We start from the raw sequence: 27,985 nt of genomic DNA, 5'->3' as shown, positions 1-27,985 counted from the left end.
AAAATGATGAAAAATCGTTTCCCAAAGGCCAAAATGACATCCTCAGATATCTTCTTTTTGTGTCAGGCAACAGTCCACAGCCCAAAGATATTCAGACAGACAGAGAGAGAAAGATAAAAGCTTACAAAATGTTTATTTTATTAAATACACAATCCAGCAGGAGGCAGTGTAAAGACATCGCTGGCACTTCAAGCTGAATATCAGTTTTAAGATATGCTTCCACTAGCCAGCAAGCAGCTCACTCTTCACATTGTTCCAATGCAGTGTAAGGTCATACTGCTCACAGGACAGGAAGTTCCTCCCTCACAGTCCTCTACATTTCCTGTTCTCCTCTCTGAAATCTTTTGAGTAACAGAAGTTGTTTGTTTTAGTATTTGGGTCTTTTTTTCATTCGGTGTCATCCAAATGTTCGTGCAGCCTCTCTCCTCTGTTATTGTGCCTGTGTCTCCTGAAAAGAAACAAGTGTCCAATTTAGCTCAAACAGCAGTGACAAACCATACACTGGCTCGAGTAAACATGACAATTGTTTTGTCAGCAGACGCAGCCCGGCCTGTCATGCCTCATGTGTGTCACTTTTCATGTGGGAGGACGCTGGGTTGCATTTTGTTGTCATTTTGTATCCACAGATTTTTTTTCTGGCCTCTTTAAAGCAGCTGCTAACAATGTCTTATTTTCTCTCAGCATATGGCTTTATCATCAGAGAATAGCCTAAAATGAGATTTGTGTCGTTGCCTGCCAGTGTCTGTGTGCTTTACTGTACCTCCACAGTAGAAATGCCACCGCTCCTCCTAACAGCAGGACCAGGAGGACCAGACATACTATAGCTGCCGTTGTCCCTCTGCCCTCTGTCTCACAAGGTGCTGTCAAGCAGGACAAAGACGCCCGAAGAGGGGAAAAACAAAACAAAACAAAGGTCATCTGACATTGCTGACTTGGCAGTAGAGGAACGGTTGACTGCAACAAGTCTGTACAGTAAGAGTAGAGCATCAGCAGCCAACAGGATGTTTCCTAAAATACGCAGACTGTCTTTGGATCATCACGTCTCATGGCAGATACAGAGAATTGCATTTGTCTCGCCTGTTTAGCTGCAGTGGGAGCAGCAGTAGGAGTAGTGGCGGTAGTGATTTATTGATTGCACTGTGGAAAATCCCTTATCACTGAAACACCACCAGTGATACAATACACAGAACAAAGTGCAATCAGGACACGGCTCGGATCGACGCAAAGCATGCTAAAACATAGTCTGAGCTGTGAACTGACTTTAAATAAGATGTCAATGAGCTCAGATCAATGGAGGACAGAGACTGTAAACAATTTTAATATATAAAAGCAGCAGCACTACAATCGAAAAATACTTCATTATAAATAAAAGTGCTGCATGAACAAATTTTACTTAGATAAATGCAAGTAAATACTCACAATTGTACATAAATACTATAAAAATGTTCTTAAAAATCAAAATTTGAAGTAATTATTATGCAGAATGTCCAATGTCAGAGTGTTATATTACATACGTCTATTTGGATGAATATGAGGGATGCATTAAGGTGTAATCAGCATTCTTACTTTTTTAGGTGTGCATGATGGAGTTAATTATAAATGTAAGTAAAATGTTGGCTTAGAAGTAACAAATAAAGTAAATAGAAATAGCCACTAAGGGGAATTGTGGTAAGCTGTACACACAACACTGACATGATATGTGTTTTTGGTCACCTTTTTCTTTTAGCTAATTTTTGGTCTCCATCAATTAGGGCTGCAAACAATTATTTTCATTATTGATCAATCTGTAAATTATTTTCTCAGTTAACAGATTAGTTGTTTGGTCTATAGAATGAAGAAGAAAAGAAAATGATGAAAAATTGTTTCCCAAAGGCCAAAATGACATCCTCAGATGTCTTCTTTTTGTGTCAGGCAACAGTCCACAACCCAAAGATATTCAGAAATAGAACATCTGAGCATTTTCATTCTTAAAAAAAATACTTAAAACCATTAATTGACTATCAAATTAGCAGTACATTGGCTAGTCTATTAATCAACTAATCAAGATGTCAGGCTCCGCTATGTCACCTGGTAGGCGCTACCTTTGTCTGTCTGCATTTTTTTGTAGTGGGTTGAAGTGTTAAAGATTTTTTGTTTGTAAACAGCTGCCTACATCTGGAAATAATGCAGTGAATGAATCGAAAGGTGAAGTTGCTGACCTGAAACCAAAACAATGAGCTGAAAGGTGCCAAAATGCTCTGTGGAGTTGAGGGGAACTTTAAAATTGGGTGATTATCCATAGAAATATGGATTATTGCAACTTTAAGGGAGGTGTACTGAAGAGAACAATGTTAACAGCTTCATGCAAAGGCACAAATAAACAATTAAGAGTCAACTCGAACCTGCAGTATAGGTGGCAGAACTGTGGCTCCTTTTGTTGCTAACCATGCAGGTGAAGTGGCCACACATGGGAGCCATGGTTACAAACAATGTTGTTCCATCAGTGGAGACCTTGCCCACAGCCTTGGTGATGGCGTCTCTCTCGTGGAACCAGCTGAAGTGGGGGTCAGTCCCCCAGGACTCGCCGCAAACCAGCACAGAGTGAGACACGTTGATGCTGACTGAGACGTGGTGCACTTCCTCTGGAAAGACAGACGAACAGAGGTGAGGATATGAGTGAAAAGTGGAGATAAGGACGGAGATAAAAACTCAGAGCTGAGTAGAACCAGGAGATGATGGTGAGATGTGAAGTGCTCAGCCGTGGGCATTTATCTGCTATAAAATAAGAATAATGGCACACGGCTGTCCAAGATGGTCTAAGACAAAGAATCATGAGGGACGTTTAACGCTGTCAAGAGAAACTGGCTCAGTTTCAGAGACAATAATGAAAGCGGAGAGGCATAATGTCGGAATATTGGATGATGGAAAACCCTGGAAGCTGAGAGAGCAGATGTAGAGAAGAGTGGAGCTGATGAATTGATAGTGTTGGAGCAGACAGATGAGAGTTAAAGCCCAACTACGACTAGACTGGAGTAATCTAGAAGCACAGAAACAAAGCCTATAGGCACATTTCATTTCATGGGTTTCCTTATTAAATGAGACATCCACCATCAGAAAGAAACAATGCCTGGTGGTGTGAAATTAAAGCATATTATACTGTTGGTAATTGTTGGAGTTAATCCAAAGGACAAAGTCAGTTGATGAGAATTTGAAATATTTCTGCTTTTGTATGATTACTCTGAAATTTATAGAAGACCACATGTCTATATAAATGGCCTGTGAGATTTTCAAAATGTTGCAGGAAAACAGTATTTACACTCTGTTACTCTTGGCTGCCTCTAACATCCCCAACATCCACTGACCTTTCTAATGCATGACTTTTTCCTTGCCTATACAGATTGTGGAGGACAGAACCATGTACAGTTGGTGTGCGGCTCAAACCTCTAGACTGTTCTTGAGGTCAGAATGAAAAGGTATGGAGAGGTGGCCTTCATTAATTACTCCCCCAAAACTCTCCAACAGTATATGCCTGAGGTCTTAAGGGACACTAAGTCTGCTGACATTTTAAAACTTTTGCCTTATTTTTGCAATTAATGATTGTTTACACTATAAAATGCCAAGAAATGAGGACAAATGGTAATTCTAGTGTCACATAGCCCAAATTGTTATTTTACCATACTGTATTTAATTCTTGTATGAAAAATTGTTTAAAGAAACCAAAGGGATTCAAAAGGGATTGCTGTTTCCAAGCAAAACAAACAAACAAACAAACACACACACAAACACCCACACAAACAAACAAACAAGCAAACAAAGTACATTTTTAAATCTGAACTTTTAACATAGTGGGGAAGACCTTAAAGTTCTGAAAACTACAAAATGTCACACTGGATAATATAGTACTTTCAAATGTTGGCATTTGAATTTGCTTAAAGAACAATTTAGCATTTTGTTTTAAATTCAACAAATAATTTTAAACATGCATTCAGCATGATATTACCTCACACTTTGGGGGCGAGGAATGAATGTCCTGGGGCATCTAGAGCAAACTTTTTCATTTCAGATACTCCTAAACTGACTCAAATTAGATCATGGTACCCCATCTGATAAGTTATTTTGCTTTTCAGATGTTTTATTACAGAAAGTGTATGAAAAAAGTCAATGCCCCGGTCATACTTGTAGTACAGAACAACTTGCAGCATTCATCAGGGCCATCCACCCTGATGGTCTGATGAAGGCTGCAAGGTGAAACATGTTGGTCTATTAATAAAGTTGTTTTATTCTACTGGTATTGCTGGAGCTTTGACTTTTATTTTTAGACTTTTTCCCTTCTCCATGCACCTTAGAAATAAGTTGTGCCAGAAACCAGCATTACTGCGGTGTATTACTTATGGATGGATTTACAGTGAAATATATTATTTCAACCCCCTCAAGGTCCCCTGGGGGTCCCCAGTTTGAGAACCATTGATCTAGAAGACAAACATCCACTGGAAAGCTACTTCTTTTGTATAAGCTATAATGTACATACTGTATAATAATGGTTCAGAATCAACTGATAGTGCAACTGTGAATATAATGTACTAATTCAAAAGAGTGGATTTACTGTTCAGTTAATCTACTCTGATTGATTAATAAAACTGCTGACTCATTTTGTCAATTGATAAATTGTTTCATTTCTGCTATAATGTGGACTAATGAACTCAGCATTCCTTCACATGCTACATATCATAGACCCACCATATTCCCTGACAATGCACTGTGCAGTGGTTTTGGCTCCTTTGCCGTCCGTCACAGTCACAGTGAAGACGCTGCTGTCTGCTCTGCTGTATTCACTGATCTGAAGTGTCGTCTCCTGCTGCTCCACGTTCACACGGACGCCTGGCCTGGTACCAGCACACTTGAGGCTTTTGCCAGGGCACGTGGCAAGTGTCTCTCTCAGAGGATTCCTTCCAGTTTCAGGCATCCGTTCCCAGGTTACCATGGAGACCTCTTCCTGGGGTCCGTGCTCAATCTGGGCCTGGAGATCCAGACTCGAACCGGGGATTACATAGATAGGCTCCTCATTGAGGATGCGCACTGACATACACTGGAGCCCACATGGCACTGAGAACAGAGACAGAGACATTTTTACTGGATGCTCATCAGTGTTTGATGCTTTCATTCCTCTTACAGTACATATTTCTATTCAGCTGGACAGGATGACTTGGAGCGTTTCATATTCATCAGTTTTGACCTTCTGGCATTTGGAGGGTTTTCATTGTTTGGGCAGAATGGGAAGCTAATAAAACAAACAATGGCGTAATACTTCATCTCCATCCTCAGCATGTAGTTTATGAATATGTATGACCACTTTCCATCAAACAATGTCAACAGATGATTTATAGCGCATGACAGCCATGCCTAATGTGATATCCATCAAACCACATCAATATCCTAAAATCTGTGTCAAAACTGCAGTGGACCTGGTAGGCCTCTGTGCATTTACCACAAGGAGTATTAATCATGTGTCTTCACTGTGCTGTGGCTTGATAGGCAAAGGACCGAGGTGATGTAAATGATACAAGTGTGGTAATTAATGCAAAAAGTACTTCAAGGGAAAGACAATTCTTTTACATTGGTATTTTTGTGTCCTCAGAGAATACAAATATGCAACAGTCTTATCCTGCAAACAGGAAAACACACAAAAAAAGGAAGTGGGGGTGTTTTTCTGTATTGAATCTTTGTTTACTTCCTGTATATTTTCAAGCAGGTTTTTAACCAGAAATCATTAAGACTGTGGTTCCAACAAAAAATCCTTACTCAAGAGCAGAAGTGGGGCAACTCTCCAGCACAGGAAATACTGTAGATCCATAACACCTGCTGATATAGACAGAGAACAGAGAGAGGAATTTGTCCATGACCTTAGCAACAACACACTATTTCCTCTGTACTCATGCAGTGGGGGTGCCACTACAGCAGGAATAATAACAGTACCTCAAGAGAAAATGTGAAATTAAAATGAGAGCAAAACCAATTAAACCAGCATGTCCCTCCTAAAAAAAATGTAATCCAAATGTTTAGGGTATTCTGTTTTTTCTTAATTTATTTGTGAAGTATCCAAAGAACAACAGTATTGGCAGTGCAGACTGCACTAGAATCCATACTTGGAACAAAATGGGGACAGGGTCTGCTGCCAAAACTAAACTGAACCCCCTCAAGCACAGCTGCTACAACAAAACACAGAGGAAATGCTGATAGCAATGCAGGAACACAACCCAACCTGCATGCATTAAATATAACCTGGAATTCCCCTTTGCAGTTTACCTTGAAGTTGTCCACATCAAAATAAACCCCAGAGCGCAATTCACCTACCTTTCATAAAGTTGACGCAAAGAATGAAGTCGAGAGAGAGCTCTTCCACTCCTGTCACTGTCCCAGAGGTTAAGGTGCAGCACGCTTCACTCTGCAAGCTGATTTATGGCCCAAAATAAAACAATATAAGTGCTTGCCATTGCATTACAAGAAATAATCTAGTTAATAATGGCAGTACTAGATCTACAGCTGTTACTGCAGCACTAGACTGACATGGAACAGGAGGAAAGCTCAATGTGTGTGAGGACTTTCGCTTCTGTCTGGCCCTTTTCTCTTCTCATCAGGTCCAGTCAGTGAGTCATGTAGGCGTCACCTTGTTTTCTAGCCGTTCAATTTCCTCCCCCCCCCCCCCCCCCCCCCCCCCGGCTTCCCCTTTTCCTCTACAGTAAAGGGTTTTTTTTCCTGCTTTGTGCTTTAAATAAATGAACTTTCCATTGTTAGATCAGTTTTCTTTATCCCCCACCAACCAGCCAACACACATACACACTGCCTTTCCCTGACCTGTGTCCAAACACACATGCTCCCACAACAATACAGCATGTTCGATTTGGATTTTCACACCACTGTTGTTGCACTGTTGGTAAGCAGAGATAAAATGCAATGGTATTCTTTTAAGGGGAAGCCAGTGACAATGTTGAAATTCTGTCTTATGAAACAGGCTTTGTACTGCAGGCTTCTTATCCAGCACAAACACTATTTGCCCTGCAGATACAATATATTGTCTTGGCTCTGGACTGTAAAAAAGGGGTAATACATGAATTACTCTATTCTTACACCCCCACCCCCCCCAATAATTGTCTCCTGCATGCAAAACGTTCAAGCACGTAAAGGGGAAAACCAGCCATTTAATTCCCATTCCCAAGGGAAAGTTCTGTGAAATTGAACAGAAAACCTCACAGTCTGCTACATAGACAATGACATAAATTAAGTTCATATTCAAGTCTTTTCTAACATCTGAAACGCTAAATTTAAACCTCAGTTAGTTCTTCTTGTTGCTTAAACAAGATGACATGATATGGTCAAAAGCTCCAGAGCCGCTGCCAAATGGACCCTGAGATGAAATTGTTTTGTTAACCAGACACCTCTTTCATCGTACCAGAAGTGAAACTTAATGACATCACTTATTTAGGGGCTAGCTCTGCAGTTCTTCTCTTCAGGAAAAACATCCCGGGGCACTGATGTAACGAGTAATTCAAAACTGATTACAAATCCATTTGTATTTTCGGAGAGTTTATGAATAATCAGGGGATTCACAGCTGTGGCTCGCACTGAGTTCTTTGTCTGCAGAGGAGTGCTATTAGCTGGAATTAACCAGCGGGTGGCACTAATATACCAACTGAAGAGTATCAACACTTTGCTTTCTGCTTCAGCTTCTGTTTCTTCTGCAGCCTTTATCAAATGCTTCTTCTTCCATAATGCTAAATCATTTATGTGTGCTGGTTTTTAATCCACATGAGTGCATATGTTAACAGAGTGAGCAAAGAGTAGATTGCATAAATACATTATTACCTCCATATCATTTTATCAACTGCTTCATTGGCTCATTACTGCCATGTAAGAGAAAATGAAAATATGTTATTCTCTGAAAAAGTGATATCTCTGCATAACTGCTGTCAGTTTGTTTATGAGTTTCATAACTGTGAAAAGAAAACACTTTCACAAGGAAAAATGTAGCATAGTTTAAATCCACCAGTGATCGAAACTAAGTATTGTACTTAAATGGGAAAAATGAGGTGCTTGTACTTAACTCAAGCATTTCCAATTCATGCGACTTAAAACACATACGTCACTGCAACAGGGGAAATTGTACTTTTTATTCCAATAAATTTATGTTGCAATATCAGCAAGTTATTGCACACCATCAAGTCTTAGTGACAGGTGTGTAGGATCAAAAGATCTTAAATAGAAAACAATCCATCCATCGCTTGCTCTCACTTTATTATAACATTTTGTCTCTCAGACCTTTATCAACCCAAATTCATGAAGATGTAGACATCTGTTACAGAAGTGAGTAGTAGTAGTACTAGTTAATGGCTACTCTACAAATCAACATTTTAAATACAAACAATATAATTAGCATAAAATGTGATGTATTGTTATAAATAAATCTGCAGTAGTATATAGAATAGTTAAAATGTGTGTGTGTGTGTGTGTGTGTGTGTGTGTGTGTGTGTGTGTGTGTGTGTGTGTCTGTGTGTGTGTGTGTGTGTGTGTGTGTGTGTGTGTGTGTGTGTTCATGCTCATGTAAAAAAAATGCATCATGGAATAAAAAAAAATCTGAATTTGTATCATTAAGCTAACTATCTACAGTATAATGATTTACCACAGGGTGTCACTCTTTCGCAAATACTTGGCTGCTGGCCCTTTAAGAGAACAGGTGCGTCTTTACAGGTAAAAGTGGAGAAACAGGAAGTAGACACATTAGTTAGCAAAAACAAACCAGTACAGAGGCTTAATTCAGTATAAAAATGATCACGAAGGTGGAGGGGAAGTACTTTGGTGAGTTTTATACAACTAACTATTTATCACTACTCAGGAGAAAGTGTTTCTGTTATTTTTTATTATCACGTATTAAATTGAATGGCATGCTATATAATAATAGCAGGCGCTCCCATTTGAGTTGGAGACATTCTGCTTTAAAAACTGCTAAAAACCTGTGTAAGAATAATCAGACTTCATAGCAAAAGTAATTTTGTCTATTAAAAGAGTTTAATCTCTCTGCAGAGCGGCCTGACTGACGACATGAGACAACCTTTGCTGCTTATCAGTCTGTCACTGGCAGGTAAAACAATTTGCACTGACAGTCTCCTCTCCTCCTGCTCCGACAGTACAGCTTCAAACGGTTCAAACAGCTCACAAAAGCCTCTAAAGAGTATCGGTGGAGTCTGAACTGAGGGAGGGAGGGGGGGGGATACAGGTCTGAGGAGAAGCTGAGGTATTCAAAGCACGTTTATAAAACAATTGCATTTCAAGCAGAAGGCTCGTCTTAACCGCCCTTAAACCTGAGAGGCTGCATTCCCGTCTGTGCACTGACTGCTGAGTGACGTGATGCCTTCACGGCCCCCTCCCAGGCTCCTAAATCTGAGCTCTCATGCTTATTCAGAGTGACTTAGGGGCTATTGTTTTATATTCAAGCATGTCATTTGATGTTTTTTTTGGTAGATGGGGATGGATGACTACACTGTTTAAACCCCCCCCCCAAAAAAACAATTATAATAATAGGATGCGTGGCTGTTGTTAGTGCATGAACAATAGGTCTACTACCGATACTGATACTTCACTAATATGTTGGAAAATACATGTGGGCCAACCTGGCTTGCATTTGTCACAAAACATTCAATATGAATGTGTTTAAATAAAAACAGAAGATCATAGACTGTACAATTTCAAAAGATGCTTAAAAATCTGTCACAGGCAACATAAATATAATTAACAAAGCTTCTTTCATCCCTTCTTAACCAAAAGCTTTAGGAAGATAAACTGAGGGAGACAGCCTGTAATGTGGGTGTAAGATATTCTTGTGTCATTGGGGTCTGGTTATTGGCGTATGCACAATTTAAAGCATAAATCTGTTGACATGTTGTATTTTTCTCAGGATCATCAAATCCTATGAAAACACTAAATCTAACAATGAATTGATCCTACTAAGTATTTTCTGTGTGGCCAAAGCTTGATATAGCTTATGTGTGTCATAGACCTCCTTTGTTTCCCCAAAATCATAAAAAAAAACCCACATCCATGATTCACATCGTCGCACTGGGTGATATTTTTCCTTTTTACCAGCCACTGTAGTTTATTTTAAATCAATCCTACATCTACTTATCTGCTACTGTAAATACTCACTATAATGGAGAAACTGTATTAATCCACAGCTAAAAATAGTCCCTAACAAATGCAGCTTACTTCTGTTTGAGTACCATTTGCTATAAAACTACCCAGCTGTTTAAGAAAATTACACAGGCTTTCTTTAAAAAAAGAAGAAGAAAAAAAACTATGTGTTTGTGACTTGCATTTAATGACGACTTCATTAGGAGACAGTGGGCTTGAGGCTAAATTTCACACATATGTAAAGTGGGAACATCGCATCAATCCAATGACATCAACATCACACACAGATGTGATTTGATGACGGACTCTTGAGAGTTTTGCCTTTAGCTGAAAGAGATCTAAATTAAGTGTTGAGAGATGGTCTTTTCATTGGATTTGTTGACATCCTACAAAAGTCTAGGAGAATGCCAGCCTTATTGTCAAAGTGTCTTTGAAGATCTTGCATATTGGTTGTGAATGTAGTAAGGGTATCTATTATTGTGGTATCAAATTTTCCCGTCCAGAATTTCAGATTTAAAATTTCACCCAGTGCTGAGTGAATAAAAACAAAAAAGATCAAGCATCAAAGATCCACTTTTGTTATATTCAGCAAGATGAGCAAAGAAAATTAGCACGGGGAATGTAAATGATATTTTAATTTGTTCATTAACTAAGGCTTGTTGTTCATGCATGAAAGATAATAATTAAAGTAATAATCAGCAACATGTTCATATAATTAAATATTCATTTCGCTGCTGTGTATTGGAAAATGATATTGCGAAATTGTAACTCAGCCTACACAGTTCATGAAAGCTTTAGCTTTTTCTATTCTAAACACGTGTTTGGTGGATATGATTCTGGAAATCGTCCTTTGGTGCGTAAGATTTGTTTTACAATTGCAGAAATAGAGATTGGTTTGGAATAAACAGAGAGAATAAGCTGTTAGAATAAACAGTTATACACATTAGACCAACCAACAAAAATGTAAGTCTAACAACAGATCCAAGTAAAAACTTTCCGGCTGCCAGATAAAGGAGCAGTGTGTAAAATTTAGTGGCGTCCTGCAGAACAGACTTGGCAGATATTGAATATAATATTCATACGTTTGTTTTAATTAGTGTATAATCACTTGAAAATAAGAATTGTGTTTTTGTTACTTTAGAATGAGCCCTTTATATCGATATAGGGAGTGGGTCCTTTACAGCGGCACAAATGTATAAAGAGACCTGGTAACAATGTCGGAGGTGGGCCGAGTTGTTGTTTAGTGGTGCTTGAAGCCAAAAAAGCCACTTCCTGCTGTAAAGAAATTACGCAGATGAAAACCTAGCCCTCTGGCTAACTCGAATGGGGATAAAACGATTAAATTATTGGACTGAATGGATCGGATTCTAATGTGTGAAATAGGTCATTTCGCGTTGCCACCATAGGTTCTACACGCCTCGAAGCGTTACAGCAATGACTGTTAAAAAATGATTATGTTTTATGGCATAAGAACACTGTGGTTGAGGGAAATGAGGAAAGATGAGTTTGGGCTAAAAACTGTCTCGTCTCCTGCAGCAAAGTCCGGTTTATGCCATCTATTTATTAAGCCTTCCATCCAACCTGGCACCGCTGAAAATGGAAATTTGTCAGCTCATACAGATCAGCTCAGTCTCATGTTGTCTATTTCAGATGTTATGGGGATTCAGATAACCCCGCATGTTGAAAAATTGTGCTAAAGGGGTACCCAGTCAATTAAAAAGTGATGCAAAGGGGTCCTGACGAAGCTTCATTTCGCGATGAGTTGGGAGTGAGAACAGGTTGTAATCTCTGTGGTTTTGGATTCAGTCCAGATTTACAACAGTCATTGACATGACTTCTTGACTCTCTGATGTATCTCATTCTAAGAATGTCTGCAACTAAATCAATCACATAGTTATATAGTAGTTATATAGTAATAATTGACTGTAACACAATAAAGTCTTACTCTTACTATCATAGTTGGAGCTATTTGAATTGCTTTTGTGGCCTTGTAAAAACAATCCAACTGCTCATGAACACATCAGTACTGTTCTGCGTCACCCATGGGTGTTTCCTCCCTTTTGATTCATGACTCTTTATCTTTCTGTCTCTGTTGAAAAAAAAAAAAAGCACAATGCTGATATTTTTAATCGGGCACCGAAACACTGTTGTTGTCTTTAACAACTCAATGTGAGATGCTGAATGCAATCCATCTTGCTGTTGGCGCTTGTCATTTTATACTCTGCTCCCCTGTGAAAATTGTGTGAAGGCAGTCCAGCGAGACTGATCAGGACCATATTGATTTGATTCACTATAATTCATTGGCCAGAGCATTCTTGCGTGGTAGCTTTATACGGCAGTAAAAGGGCATTGAAAATGCAGACTGGGTTTGCCTGCTTGAATTTGTAATATCAACACAAACAAGAAAGACTGGCAGCCAAATGCAAAAACACAGAGTTCGAGAACCATTTCTTTCCATCTCTTTCCATCTCCACTCACATACAGAGTACAAATAAACAAACAGCATGCAAGAGTTACATGCCTGAATGTGTAAAATCAGTGATTCTTTACATAAGTGTTTTTGAGAAATTGCCTATGCACCACTGATTCTTGAGAAGAGAGACAGCAAATATTTCAGCATGGCTTACGTTAAGACAAGCCAACAAAAACACAAAATAGATGTTTAGCTTTGGATCACTCGCAATCCAAAAAAACATGGTGTGAAATCTACAAGGGACAAAGGAGTGTGTACCTTACTAATGGGTTTTTACCCCCTGAGCCAAGTCTGTGTGCATATATAGATTTTGTTCTCTGCAGTGGTAAAAGGAAGTATTCAGATCCCTCTCTTCAGTACAAGTACCATTACATTGACATAAAAATACTCCTGCATTCAAAATATTACTGAAGAAAATGTACATAACTTTAGTTGATCGTGCAATTTGCATATTATTATTTATCAGATTATTAGATTCTAATTCATCACTGGGGAAGCAGCATCTTACAATTGTAGCTGGTACTTTATATTTGGTTATGTAATTTAGTCCAGTGATTTTCAGCCAAGTTTTGGGCGGCTACAAATTTACAAGATAAATCGGACGGGTCGTGAACCTGGATGTTCTGTATTTGTTATTATTTGATATTAAATGTGGCAGGAAAAAATATTTCTATTCATTTCTGAAATCTTTGCTTTCTTGTCAAATATTAGATTATTTGACCTCTTTGGGTAAGAACAGTTACAATCATTTGAGGAATTTAGAAAGGGAAAATACTCTAAAGCTAAAAAGCTCTAAGCTAAAAACTCTGCTAGAAACATTTGCAACAACACTTTTTTGTAACAGACAAAAAGATTGGGAACCACTCATTTGAGTTTTAACAATACACTATATTTTATAAGCTCATCAAATACTTTTTATGCAAAGTATTAGAGCTGCAACAATGAATGGATTCCTTTTATTAGTTAGCTGACAAAAATGTTACTATTGTCATGATGGATGATTCCTTTGAACCATTTTTTAAAAAGAAAAATGTTCAAATTTTCTGGTTCCAGATTCTTAAATATGAATATTTCCTGGTTTCTTTAGTCTTTTATAACAGTGAACTTTATGTCTTTGGGCTTGTTGGGATAAAACTAGACCATTTAGGTTGTACCTTGGGCTTTGGGAGTTTGTGATCATCACTATTTTCTGACATTTTATAGCTCAAACAACTGATTGATTAGTGGACAAAATAGCTGACAGATTAATCAATAATGAAAATAATTGTTACTCGAAGCCATACAAAATATTCTGCAACTATAGTGAATGTGGTAAATTAGAGTAAAATGTACAATATTTCCTTCTGTAATGTAGTAGAGGAGAAATATAAAGTTGCTTTGAAAGGAAATGCAAAATAATTCTTTAAGTACAAGATGCTCAGAATTTTACCCAAGTATAAATCTTGAGAAAATGTTCATAATTATTTTGCACCACTGGGTCTCTCTCTTTTATTGTCTTTTTAGTACTCTCTGCCAATGTGCTGGCGCAGGATCCTGTACAAATCCAGTTCCAGACAGACCCGTTGCTGATTCAAACTGGTACTGATGCAGCGTTCACAGTGCTGACAGTGCCTAATGTCCTATCCATGACATGGCAGTACCAAGGAGGAATCACCCTTGGTTTGTGGGCCGGAGGAAATTCGGTGGTTAACCCAGTGGCCCAGTTCGAGGGCAGGGTCACCATCACCGCCACCCAGCTGCGAATCGGAAGCACCCAGCTCAGAGATGCAGGAAACTACACAGTGGAGGTGATCCCTTCTGCTACCACAGGCCTGGCTGCTAACTCCAGATCGGTACAGCTGAGGGTGTTTGGTAAGAAATAAAAAAGTTTGCCTTTAAGTTCACTTAAGAGGAGTGGGAGGGGAGGTAAAGGAAAGGAAAGTAGGAAGGGTACTGGAGTGTGTGAGAGAAGGAGATTTTCAGGGAAGCGATAATGTTAAGGAGGAACTGAAGGGAGTAAAGAGAGAATCTGGAGGATTTGGGGAGTAAGAGAATTAGTCTGGGAGGTATAATGAAATTAGTGACCCATAGTAGGCGAGGTAAAATTAATGAAAAATGAGGAGGGGATGAAGCTACTGGCTCAGGGCTTTATGCTAATTAAAACTCATTTGATATGCAGTGCTCATGCTCTGAGATGTTTGATATGGTAGCAGTTTAAATGTAGCGTTACATTTACATACAGTACATACAGTATTTGCATTCATTAACATACAGTATTGTAATGGAGCCTGAACAGCTGAGTGTCTCTTTATTTTGAGTCATAAGCCCACACTGGAGGGATGACGTGCAGTCTCTCTCATCCCTGTCATCCCCGGCGCTAATGGGGTGGCAGGGTGACCAAATTGTTAAAAGCATTAGTCTATTATTGCTGAAAGGTCACATCCACCAAATGCACAACAGCGAGTTCATGTCATGCGGCAGCTGTGTTCTTGAGCATGCCTCTCAACCTCCTACATACTCACTTATAAGTCACTCTGGAAAGGCGAGCCAGCTGAAATCCTAAAATACAAAATGCTACAGCTGAGTCACAGGCGAGCGGAAACAAAAATGCAAGTGATTAGAGCAATTTGGTAGTTGCCTGAATGTTTTTGTTTGTTTGCTGTTGCTGCTGCGGTTCTCTCTTAGTCACAGCCTTCTCCGTCCATACGCCCCCTCTTCTCCCTCTCCAATTATTTAACTTAGGCTGCCCGCCAAGAGGCATCTCAGCTAACTCTCATTCCGTCTGCCCCCTTTTTCAACATCTGTGCCTCTATCTGAATCCTGTCCCTTCTCGGCTCTCACTTGCTTTGATTACAAATTATTCTCAACAGAAACATAAAACTGTACTCCATTGTTCTGTCAGTTCAACCTTTGAAGAAAGCTTTCTCACAGTCTGATGATCAACAGCTAATGGTGCCTTTTAGAAATCTTTATTTTTTGGGGGGTAATTCTGCTTTTGCAGCTCTTTGGAGAGATCTTTTATGTTTTACTCTTTGTGTAGATGCAGTGGCCGGTGTGAGTCTGGTTGTGCCGTCAGTGGCCGTGGAGGGAAATAATGTCACTCTGAGCTGTACATGGACGTCTGGGACAGAAATTACAGTCCAGTGGGGCAAAGGAGGCGCAACCATCACAGCTGACTCCAGGATCACCATCTCAGGTGGCTCGCTGGTCATCAACCCAGCCAGGCGGAGTGATGCCGGGGACTACACATGTACTGTCAGCAATCTTGTCAGCGCCCGCACTGCCACACAGAGCCTCACTGTCTACTGTGAGTATGCACTGATCGAAGTTGTAGCTAATCTGCTGTAGCCACTGCAAATAGCAGTAGCTTATCTACTTATCCACATTGCACTGAGTATAGTGTGCTGAATTGCACTCAGATACAGGACATTCTTCCATAAGCTTCTTGATTTGTCTTGATCATACCCCTAATTCTAGTCTGACAGTCTCACAGTATTATCCCGACACTGCCAACATCACCCCGGTGGCCCACTGAAATATCCACAGCATCCCTATCTTCTGCTATCTAACACAGACTTCTTTGCTCAAATGAAACACACATCAACTTATGAGTGATGGTAAAATCCATTGAGACTATGCATGCCACAAATATATGCATTAATGGACATGTAAGGCACCAGACTGCAGACTGAATGTAGTCATGTAGAGTGAATATACAATGCAATATCAAATTCAAAGGGGATTTTGCCGTCCATGCTTTCCAATTAAAGTTTATGAAATGGGCATTGGAAAATTCCCCTCAAACCTTTCCACCTTTCTTTTGAATTATAGGCCTACTTAATATGGATTCCTTCATATCAGATACACTCCACAACGGGTATACAAGTCCCATTCCATCACAAGCTTAAGGAGCACTGATTACACCAGAAACAAAGACCAAACTATAAAACAACAAAACAGCACTTTCCTACTTTCTTTAAATTTGTCCAATCTAAAACCAATCCAAAACCCAAAAACATTTAATTTATAGTGATGAAAAAAGAAAAAGCGGCATGCCCTCACATTTAAAAAGGTAGCATTTTTAATCAAATTGATCACCATCTGTGCCCCTTTACGAATTAATCAAATATCAAGTGCTGTTGTTTGATTTTTTAAAATCTACTAATCAGTTTAACAATTTATTGCTTCAGCACTTCAGAAACCTGTTGTAATTTTTTTTGTTGCTATATATAACTTGAATTCAAAGTCAAGCTAAGCTTTAAAGGTTAGTATGCAAATTCTAGTCTGACTAACAAACTATGTTGAATAGCATGCTGCAGTAATTTGTCTGGGAAGTGTCTCCTCATTATGCAGTATTTTCTTCAGCCTCTGTGCAAGATATTGAATGCATAATGCCCTTCATTCACCTGTAACCATGACTTATTAAGACACATGTTCATTTGAAGAGGTGGCAGCTATTATGATTTTAGATCAGCATCCCAGCAGAAAGTCCTCTGTGCACTTCCTCATTAGCTGAGTGAGTTTTAGCCAGACCTTTCATGCCTTTGATTTGCTGAATTGAAACCCAAAGTTAATATACACATTTTCTTTGTTGCTCTTGTGAACCAAATGTTTGTGATGCTGTTAACAATTTTCCTCTGATGACCAGATGGCCCTGACACCCCTGTACTTACCAAGGAGACCCCAAAAGATTGTGTAGGAGGAGGGGATGTTTTGGTGGGACAGACGGTGCGTCTCACCTGTCTGTCTGACTCGCTGCCCCCTGCCCTCTTCTCATGGCAACGTGATGGGCAGCCAGTCGCATCTGGCCAGCCCGACAGCGGGGTGCTCAGCCTTCCGACTGTCTCGACTACTGAGAGCGGCCGATACGTCTGCATGGCCAGAAACGGCATCACAGGAGGCACGTCGGAGCAAGGGACAGACTTGGCCATCGTAGGTGAGTTATGGTAGATGCTGACCTCTCTGTGACTGATAATGATGACGGTAGGTTTTGGACTCCGTCCCTGTATCTGTCTTAGCGACAGGAGAGGGGCTGAATGTGTCCTGGGAGATTGATCTGGTGAGAATGTGGTCAAAGTCATTCAGTGACTTTCACACACATACACACACACACAATCTCTCTCTCTCTCTCTCTCTCTCTCTCTCTCTCTCTCTCTCTCTCTCTCTCTCTCTCTCTCTCTCTCTCTCTCTCTCTCTCTCTCTCTCTCTCTCTCTCTCTCTCTCTCTCTCTACTATTACTTTATCATCCTTGTACAGAATCTTCTCCTCCTCTCCTCTTTCTTTTTTTTCCTCTTTACTCCTCAAATCTGTCTAAGCTCACGACTCATTATGTTTATTAATTCTCCTCATTTGTCAACATTCTTTCTATTTCAGACACATGTCTCAATGCAGGAGAAGTGGCGGGGATTGTGATTGGCTGTTTGCTGCTGATCATAATCATCGTGCTGCTCATCTTGTTTCTTGTGCGGAGGAGGAGGGGTAAGTCTGTGTGTGCAATTGTGGACATTTTTGTTTGTCCATTTTTTCATTTATTTCTTAGCTTTTGTTGGCATGATTGTATTTTTGCTGTGACACAAACTTTATAAAATGCTTTTTGATGCTCACAGTCTACATTTTACATAAGAGCTCTGGTGTGTTTTCTTGCACTTAAGTGGTACTTCTTTATTTCCATTATTTCAGACCAGCACAGACAAAGTGACACTGTGCTAGTGTTGAAGACTGATGCAAATCCCAGGCCTATAGTAAGCCACCATAAGGTTTACATATGATTCAGTATTAATTTTGGCTTTAGTTTGTCCATGTGATGATGCTAAATGGCTTTTCACAAATTAACCTTCTTATTCCATCTCTCTTTTTCTGTCTCTTCTCTCCCTCCCTTCATTTTTCATCTGCTCCCATTAAGCCTTCTGATCCACAGCCTAATGGTGCAAGGGATTTGGGCCAAGGTCCCCATCCCCCTCTCTATCACCATAACACACACACACACCACCCTGACCACTTATACACAGGCGCGCGTGAAAGCCCTGGCAACCCACCGACACTGCTGATGAACGGCATGCATAACTCTGACACACAACAACACAATGGTCGTACCCACACAAATAGACTCCTACACAATGCCATTCAGAACACAAATTCAAACCCACACAATGGCATTGACAACCTGGCGTTCACACACACTGATGCTCAGAATGCAAACACACTCCCAAACACACAGCAGCAAAATCCTAACATTCTCATACAGGCTGGCACTGCCCAGGGCGGTGCCCAGCCACCAGCGGTCCACGTCAGCCTTAACACGCTGCCACAGACTGCCCAGCAAAACAACAATGCACAAATGCCCACCATTCATGTGAATCTTAACTCATACCCAACCAATGGCCAACAGGCTCATCAGGATAGCTCATTTCCGTCTACCAATACAGCCAATAATAATGCTTCACAAACCCAGCAAAACCAGATACAAACTGGGCAATCAAATCTCAGAATGCAAAGTAGGCAGTCCTATCCGAGTGATACCCGGCAGAATGAACACACAGGCACAAGTCATCAAGCTCAGCCTGAACCAATCCCGACTGGATACACACACTATAACAGCAACAACACCGCTCAACGAAATGCAAACACACAGACCTACCAGCAGAATCCAGAGCCTCATCACAGGCCTGATCGAAACTCAGCTGCCAGCTCCTCCCGTCAACAGGTGCCATGGGATCGCCTCAGAGGGACACCAGCATATCCCAACGAGACTCTTCAAAGAGGACAGACATCACCTGAGTTCACCTCTTCGACGACAGACTACACTTACTCTCCTGCTGTTCATCAGACTAGAATGCCAAACAGATCTCAGCCTCAACCTCAAAGCCAAACAACTTCCCGAAGCAGACCTCCAGCCAGACAAGATGCACCATCAGTGGACCGACACACAAGGAGCCGCTCAGCCGATGTTCAAAGCCCACACACTCTTAGAGTGCCGCAGCTAGAGCCTGATAACCACACACATAGAAGCCCCCGCACACAAAGAGAGAGAGCTCAGCAAGACATCAGAGGTCTGCCTGGTAGCCAGACTGCCCACAGGCATGAAGCCACACACAGCAGTAGCCCTCAGGCGCTGCCTCTCATGAACGGGCAGGCCTCTGTTGGCCGCTCTGCTGTGTCACAAGGACCCACAACACAACAGGGACTGACTGCCCCTCAGGGTGCAGATACAAGAGCTTTGGCTGATCCTAATCACCTTCCACAGGCACACATGTCCCAGCAAAACAGAGCAGCACCGATCCAAAAAACACCACAAGGTCTGGGCACACAGACACAGCCTGTCATACATGGTGCCAATCAACTTCGCCAAGGAGGCACTCCTCCAGTCCCGCACCCTTCTGCCCAGCCTAATCCCAGTAACTTAACCCAGGCTGCACTTAAAGCACACACAGAAAGGGCTCAAACATTTGAGAACCGGAAACAACAAACCCAGGCTGCCCTGCTTCACCCTGGACACCAAGTTCGAGCTCCTGCTGCTGGAGCTGAGCACCCACCAGTTCCTCCCCCTGTTATCCCCCTTTCACAGTTCCGAACTCTCCCCAAGGGGCACACCAAGCACAAATCCCCAACTAGGGGCCCTCAACCCCCAAGACCGCCTGTTAACATACCTGTGGCTCAACGACACCCACAAGCAAAACAGCGGCCTAATACACAGCGACATCCTGCCACGACGCCCGCCAACCATCATCGTCATCCTGGTAATGATCATGTGCATGCCACTGCACAGCGGCAAACCCATGGCAGAGGCCACGGGAACCCTGGCCACTCCAGCCACCAGGTGAGTGAGACACAGCATGATAGTTTGAAACTGCAGCCAACAGATAGCGTATGTTTATTGATGGTGTACATTTGCAGCACATGGCTGTCTTGGATTATATTTAGAGCTGTCTCATCATATCATACTTCCATGCTGTACTTGCATGTGTGCAGCAGTATAGGCTCACTTCTACCTGCACTGTCGACTTGACAGTTTGTGGTTGTGTCTGTTCTTGAAGGAAGCTTTGACAGCAGCTTTAAGTGGATGTTGCTTTTTTACGATTGACAATCCCAATGCCATAAAAATGTATGTAGTCTTGAGTCTTTGTGACACAGTGGCAGTTTTTAAAAGTAGCATTGTATGTCAGAGGTTTTGCTGCTTCTTCTTCATGACATGTTGGCGATGAAGGGCTTGTTGTGTCTCTCCAGCAACAGGCTCACAGAGGGAGACCAAGATGATGACAGATGTCAGCAGACTACACTCTACAACTGTCCCGCATCCACTGACACAAACAAACAGCTGACAGACGTGATCCAATAAACCACCAAGCAAGACTGACTGCACAAGGTTCTGCACTCAAAAGAGCTGTCACAACCTGGTATCTCAGTTCTAAAGTCATTTTCTTTAATAAAAGAAGCGAACGCATGTCCCACAGGAATCATAGAACCTAACTTTATTGAAGTAAGGTCCTATTTTCTTAGAAACAAATGACACATTTTCTTCAAGTACAAGGCCTAATTTACCCCTTTTAAGCCTCTGTTATGAGAAATGTATTAAATTAAGTGAAATATACTAAAGGGTTTTCATACAAAATGTTCCCCCATCAGCCCTCCTCTCCAAACACCCACACTCTGTATCCCAGACCCTCATGTATTGTAGCATTTTGATATTTGGAAGCACTGGTCATGCATCAAACTTTGCCGAGAGCCTCCTCAAAGCAGACATGTTCAGTGATCCATAGCTCCTGACCAACCTTACATCCCCTCATCCATTCATCATCAAAACTAAACAACACTACCTTGGCCAAATGCGCTTGAGGTGTTTGTATGAATATATTTGACACTTGAGGAGATCTAACAATGACAGATGGTAAATGAGAAGAGACCTTGCACAAGACGGACTTGGCCCCTGGGAACGATAACAATTAGGAAAGGAGAAATTAGCTGTAGGGGTGGTCTTGATGTACATGGAACTATTTATTTTGAGCCTTCTGTTTACAGATGCCTCTCATGACACTTCTCAATTAAGGGGATTCGCCTCAGCGGAGCTCGAAAGTAATGCTCAACTAACTATGAAGGGGACCCCACGAATGGATGGGCACTTATTAATTAAATGCTTTTATATGACTTAAATGAGTTGGAAAATAATCACATCTGTGCATGAATGAGGTCAGCACAAAGACTTGAGCAGCGAAGCTTTCTGCTGAAAAAGCACAGTGTGACAATTTACTGTCTGCACACTGGGTCATGGGTAGCACATTAAAAATGATGGGATGTCATTACTACATTAACATATTATGTATTTATTGATTTATTATGTTTTTAAACTCAGGGATGTTCTTGTAAAATTGATTATTTAGGTTGTACTGATTGATATCTATACTATTTTATTACTTTACTATTTATACTATTTTTCAAGTTTACTAAAAAATCACCACCCACTGATATTCTGTATTCTTATTGTCAACACATACAGTAAACCAAAACCAACAAGGAATTAATCTTTAAAACAGATGTCTGTGCAGCCAAAGCCTGATCTCATTAATGAGCCACACCGTTGAACTGGATGACATGTTCCCTTATTATGATGAATATCAGCACTTACATTTATTTTGAGTCTAAAATATATTGAATTAAAAATATTTATTTGTGACCTTTACCAAAGACTCATGGCTTCGGTGGGAACAAATGGACTTGGGTAGAGTGATGTATGAAGTATTAGGAGACACACTGCCATGTTTTTTAATACATTGAGAATAAAATCACCAGCTTTGTATAAACTCAATATCCAAAGTTGAAAACAAATATGAAAAACACACTCCTCCTCTGCTGGCTCCAACCAGACATCTGGAGCAAGAGTTACTTTACTGCTTTTGGAAAATTCATGCTTGTAAATTGAATATTCAAATGAGATTGTACAAGTACAGTATTAATCTTTGTATCACACATTTTTTGGGATCTATGAATTATTGAAAGATGTTTATGTTATTAAAAACAATAAAGAATGGTTACTCTTATATGTCTTTGCATATGGAGTCTACTGGTGAACAGATTCAGTGCATCGGCTTTCCTATTTTCATCACAGTGTAGATTGATTATTCACAGCAGAATGCACAATAAGGATTTCATTAAACCTCTACTTCAAAATGATCGCAGGCCTCCAAAAGGACGATCTTTCGATTTATCAGTACAATATGTCCTCACACACGTTGATAGTGAATCAGACCACAAAAACACCTATTTATTCTGGTGTTCCTCTGAATCACATAACTGTCTGCAGTCAGAGCATATTTCTGCTCACTGTCTGTAGTGCTAATTATGCATGGTGCCTGTGTACACCGGGCGCCGTTGTTGATTCTCTTCAGATAAATCTGTTCCTTCGGCTTGTTGTGGAGGTGCAGAGCGTGTGTTTGGATCACAGCTCCATGGATCACAGCTCCATCAGTCTCCCAATCCCTTGCTCCCACTTGTACGTCACCTCTGATGAACAGTCCTGCTGCTCACTATTGAAGACACTTCACGGTAGTCTAGCACTGTAATGAGTGGAGATGGAGTGCATTTGAGTACCTGGCACTAGAAAAGGTTACAGCATTGTCTAACATTTCACAAACACAATATTTTTTATACTATATTGTGTCTGCTGTCTTTGGAGTGAAGTGTTTTGTTTATGGTATAAATGGCTGAAATTACAAGACGCTTGGTAGTCTTGAAACACACACAGTAAACCTCAAATACTGATGTGGCCACCTTCCCTTGGCCAATTTGCATGTAAATCTGCTCGTGTTGTTTAATTTACCATGATTTACTGTGACCGCTGCAAGTAATTGTAATTGTTTACGCATCCCTTTGGGGCTCATAAATTAAAGGCAAACATAACTCAAGTGTGCTGGGTGCAAATAGGGCATTTTTTTGTATTGATGAGTGCTCGTTTTGGTGTGTGTGTGTGTGTGTGTGTGTGTGTGTCAAACTGCAGCAGTGAGCTTTTTTCACTTAAATGTGGATGGAGCCTGTGTTGATTTTACTCAGGAGACTGCGGTAGATTTGCACAGTAAGAGTTAATACCACAAGATGGCCAATATAATCCTAATCCAATTTTAATTTAAATTCAGCCTGGCTCAGCAGCCATACATATTTTTTGTAGATCTGATGGCATTTCACAGTTTGAAATGACATAGACGATGCCATACGGTACTGACAGAGTTTAGTCCAATTAATTAACATCTCCCAAGTGAATACAAATTTATGATGGTGCTGTTCTCTTACTTACTGCAGTGATGACACTACTTCTCCACTACCAGAGAAAAGAAAGGGGTCAGGCATGATAGCCCTCATGAGACCACATCATCACTGAAATGAACTGCAATGTCCTTTGAGATCCATGTGTCCATCCGTGTCAAGGTGTCCTTGAGCGAGACACTGAACCCCTGCTGTAAGCGCTATAGGTGAGATGACACATGTCTCACTCTGGGCACTGACCCGCTTCAGTGAAATAGCATAAGAATATGAGCCTCAGAGGGATATGAAATAAAATAAATTTATGATGAAACTTTGGACTGACCAAAAAAAGAGAAAAAACTCAACATTTTAGAGCATGACAACATAACCCTGAATTTATAGCTCTACTCTGTGCCACAGTTATTCAAAGTGTCCTTGAGCAGGACAGTGAATCCCCAACAGTTCACTAACTGAAAAACGCTCGAGATGGGAGTGTCTAAAATGTAAATCATAAGCCAAGACTGCACTGTGGAAGCCACAGACTCCATGCCTCATCATCCCACAAGGGGGAGCCATGTGAGAGGATTTTTGAGGTTATCTATTGATCACTTTCAACCATTTTTTCTCTCGGGGCCCTCACCATCTGTGCAAGTATGATGGTGGGTGTTGAAATTAAAATACATGCCATAGGCAAAGTTATTCTTGCCTGTAGTCCAGCACACAGACACACAGACACACGCGCACACACACACAAAACACGGAGAAAAAAAACTATAGTAGTGTGTAGCAGCAATGAGGAAATCCTCAGTTGTCACAGGATTATTTATAGATGCTTAAAGGTGAACTGCTGCCTTCAGGGATACATATCAAACACAATAACATCAAAGAGTTTTGTGTTTCATCGTAATCTTTTGTTGGTTCAATTGAACGTATCATGTTGTTTTTCATATTTTCATGCTTTCTCTTTCAAATAAAGGCAGTTTTTTTTTTAACTGAGATTTTCAGTAAAATAAATCTGAAGCAAACCGGAGGAGGGCTTGTAAAAAAAAAAAAAAAAAAAAATTAACATTTGAAGATAGAACATCTATGGGACTGAAAACATCAATTCATCATACATACTGGACTTTTAAGTGATAGTTACACATGGTTTCCTTAAGAAGCAGAGATTTCTGGTGAGAAGTAACCAGACATTTTACCATAAAATTATTTGAAATGAGCACAGTGAGCTGCAGTGAGAGACAACTAAGAGTGAGACCCTGACCAAAATAAATACCACACCGACCTACAAGCTAGCTCATATTCACACCTACCAAGAATTTTTAAAGGAAACAGCTTGACATTTCTCAGACTTAAACCACAGTGATGCACACAAGACAGCACATACGCATCTTTCCTTTGAACTTGCATTGTGGTTAATACTTATAATTAAGCCATGTATAGCAGAAAAAAACAATTGAACGTCAGCAGAAAAAAAGAAAGATGATGGTTTAAAACAGAACAGATGCGCACGTCACTAGAAATATATGTAAGCCAAGAATAGAAAGAAACAGCAGCATCACAGTTGCATGCAGTTACAGAGGGGATTTCATTTAGTGCTTTCTGGCCCACTATCTGCCTACTGCAGCTATGTCAAACTTGTACTTGCTTCTAATGACATGAATAGATTATTTTATGACTCTTACGAAGGCTTAACATAGACATATAACATTTCTAGAAGGAATTAGGGCTGTGACAGAGAAGATTAGGCAGGAAAAACAAGCTGATGGGTGTTACAATACTATTAGATCATCATTTAAAGTAACGTTTACTGAACAACTGCCACTGTGGTCACAAGTGACATTTACAAGATGATGGCAAATACCAGAAACATAATGTAACAGCAGCACAATTAGAGAAGTGTCATTAAGTGAGTCATAATGTCCAATATACAGTAATACCTATCCAAACGTTTGCTAATTTTAGCTACAAAGGTTGCATTCAGACCAACATTAGCTCTGTGTGAAAAAATGCAGCTGTCTTATTCATATGAATGAGAGCAGTGTATTGACGCAGTGGTGGTGCCAGACAAATACGTTGAACCAGGTCCAACTTTTGTTGCAACCATAGACTGTATATAAAGATGCACGTAGCGAGGTGTGACGTCATCCGTGGGTTTGTATCAGAGCTACCATGGAGCCAGCACCTCAGATAACCAGTTCAGGGTGTCGCCTTTCACACTAATATGGAATTGAGGCCATAATGACTCATTGAAAGACTCTGTTGACTCAATATTTTCTGAGAGAAGTTGGCTTTTTCAATAAGAGTCAAATTAGGATCAGGGATGTTTTGGAACCAGCATCTCATAGAGGTTGATGGCATTGCCCATACATGTACTTCAGCACTGGCTTCAGCCTATAGGCATTGCATTGGCCAATAAGATAGGTTATGTGGACATTCCTCGGAGATCAAGTTGTTATTTTGTAGCTGTTCAGTGTTTTTTGGTGTCTGATAAGCCTTTCAGTGCATTAATTTGCTTCAACTGGACTTCCTGGATGGTATTTCATTGTCTCATTGGTGCTGTAAACAACATGCCCCCACCACTGCAGTCCCTTACAGTGTTTTCACACAGCGCTGATTTTGGTCTGAATGCAGCTAAAGGCTATATCAGCAAAACCCCTGAGTGTATTCGCTTGAGCAAGCATTTGTTTAATTGCTGACAAATTCAACGTTACATTTCTAAGAAGAGGCCAGGAAATGAATGCACACAACCACTTTCTGCACAGCCCTGTATGGCCCTGTGCAGGTTCTGCATTACACCAAATATCACTTAAGGCTATTTAAACAACGCACGCACCTTTTAAGTCGAAGGGGAGATTCAAATATCCCAACATGCCAACCAGCTGTGTCAGAGATCAGAGGATTATTCCAGGAGCAGTTGTGCAGCCACGGTGTTGGCCAAATTTCTCAGATGCAAAAATCTGTCTTTCTGTGTGTGTGTTATTACGGCAGATGATGAAGAAAAAGAGAGGATTGTAAATATCAGTTCAGTGAGTAAGGGTGAGGTAGGGTGCTGCATGTAGTAGTAAAAGCCTGATGAAAACAGGCAGCTCTCTTCCAACGTGGCATGTCTGCAGGGAAGCCCCACATACCTTTTTATCATCAGTCTGTCACTGGAGCTTTTAATACCCTGCTGGACATGAGCTATACTCTGCCTGGAACTTGACTTATATTTACATGACACCAGCTCCATAGACTCCCTCCTGGTTTACGGAAACTTCTGGCCTACATTGTTATGACTGAGTTGCAGAGCACACACAACTAAAAATACTATTGATTACCTTTTATTCTGTAGGTGTGTATTGAATCCAGACTGATGCAAAAACAGCAGGAATCCCTCAGATTTACCTCAGTTGAGCCAGAGGTGCACTGTATGCATGTAGCCTGCTGATGGGAGGAGCTTTGCTGCTGAACAACGAACTACTGTGAAAGTGCAGCAATGTCTGCACACAATATGCTGCTCTGCCAGCTGACATGCTGCAGAGTACTTTGTCCGTGAACACACTATGTAATTGACACCACTGTTTCTAAATAACCTCAAGTTCTTTTTCTGCACTATGGACTATCGTGTCAAATGTCCAAAGCAAACCATGTATCTCTAAATGAGGTGATTTTGAATTTAAACATCCCTTTTATAATATAATTTCACAGATTCATGGTTCTTGTCCATCAACCATGCAAATACAGATATCAGCTATTTGATAGCAATGATCCAGATCTGGTCTACGTTCTGCATTTTTGTTAAATACAGGTTGTGGCCCCGATGTGTGTGTGTGTGTGTGTGTGTGTGTGTGTGTGTGTGTGTGTGTGTGTGTGTGTGTGTGTGTGTGTGTGTGTGTGTGTGTGTGTGATATTTGATGTAGATGTGTTGCCCTACTTATTTGGTTTCAGCCTGGCTTCTTTGAAATACTAAGTTTATTTTTCACACCCACAGGGGGAATTGAGAATGGTTTTGATCGACAGATGAGTCAACTGTAATGAAGTTATCCTCGTTTTAGCAATTCATCAAACATTTCTGAGTGCGGTATCAAGTTAAGTCAAATTTATTAGCATAGCCAGAGTTAGCCAGATAGACAAAAAATAATCAAAATGAAAGATGACATTAAAACT

At 40.5% G+C, this 27,985-nt stretch overlaps 1 protein-coding gene across 2 annotated transcripts; it reads right to left on the bottom strand.

Annotated features, from left to right (window-relative positions):
• Positions 1 to 122: 122 nt before the first annotated feature.
• si:dkeyp-97a10.2 (uncharacterized) lies at positions 123 to 6,589 on the bottom strand. 2 transcript variants are annotated; one of them, XM_053327125.1, is made up of 6 exons: positions 6,331 to 6,589; positions 5,779 to 5,838; positions 4,717 to 5,082; positions 2,382 to 2,621; positions 761 to 860; positions 123 to 448 (listed from the first exon to the last, which is right to left on the bottom strand). In XM_053327125.1, exons 1-6 carry the CDS (start codon positions 6,335 to 6,337, stop codon positions 388 to 390), a joined length of 834 nt encoding a protein of 277 aa, XP_053183100.1. In that variant the 5' UTR covers positions 6,338 to 6,589; the 3' UTR covers positions 123 to 387. The 2 variants fall into 2 exon arrangements, with proteins under 2 accessions (XP_053183100.1, XP_053183101.1); XM_053327126.1 differs by having other exon boundaries at positions 5,779 to 5,835.
• Between the last annotated feature and the right edge of the window lie 21,396 nt (positions 6,590 to 27,985).

The sequence above is a fragment of the Scomber japonicus genome, chromosome 10, assembly GCF_027409825.1.
Source record: "Scomber japonicus isolate fScoJap1 chromosome 10, fScoJap1.pri, whole genome shotgun sequence".
NCBI classification, from domain to species: domain Eukaryota; kingdom Metazoa; phylum Chordata; class Actinopteri; order Scombriformes; family Scombridae; genus Scomber; species Scomber japonicus.
Note: the sequence above shows the minus strand (reverse complement) of the source record. Positions and strands in the feature narration are given on the sequence as shown.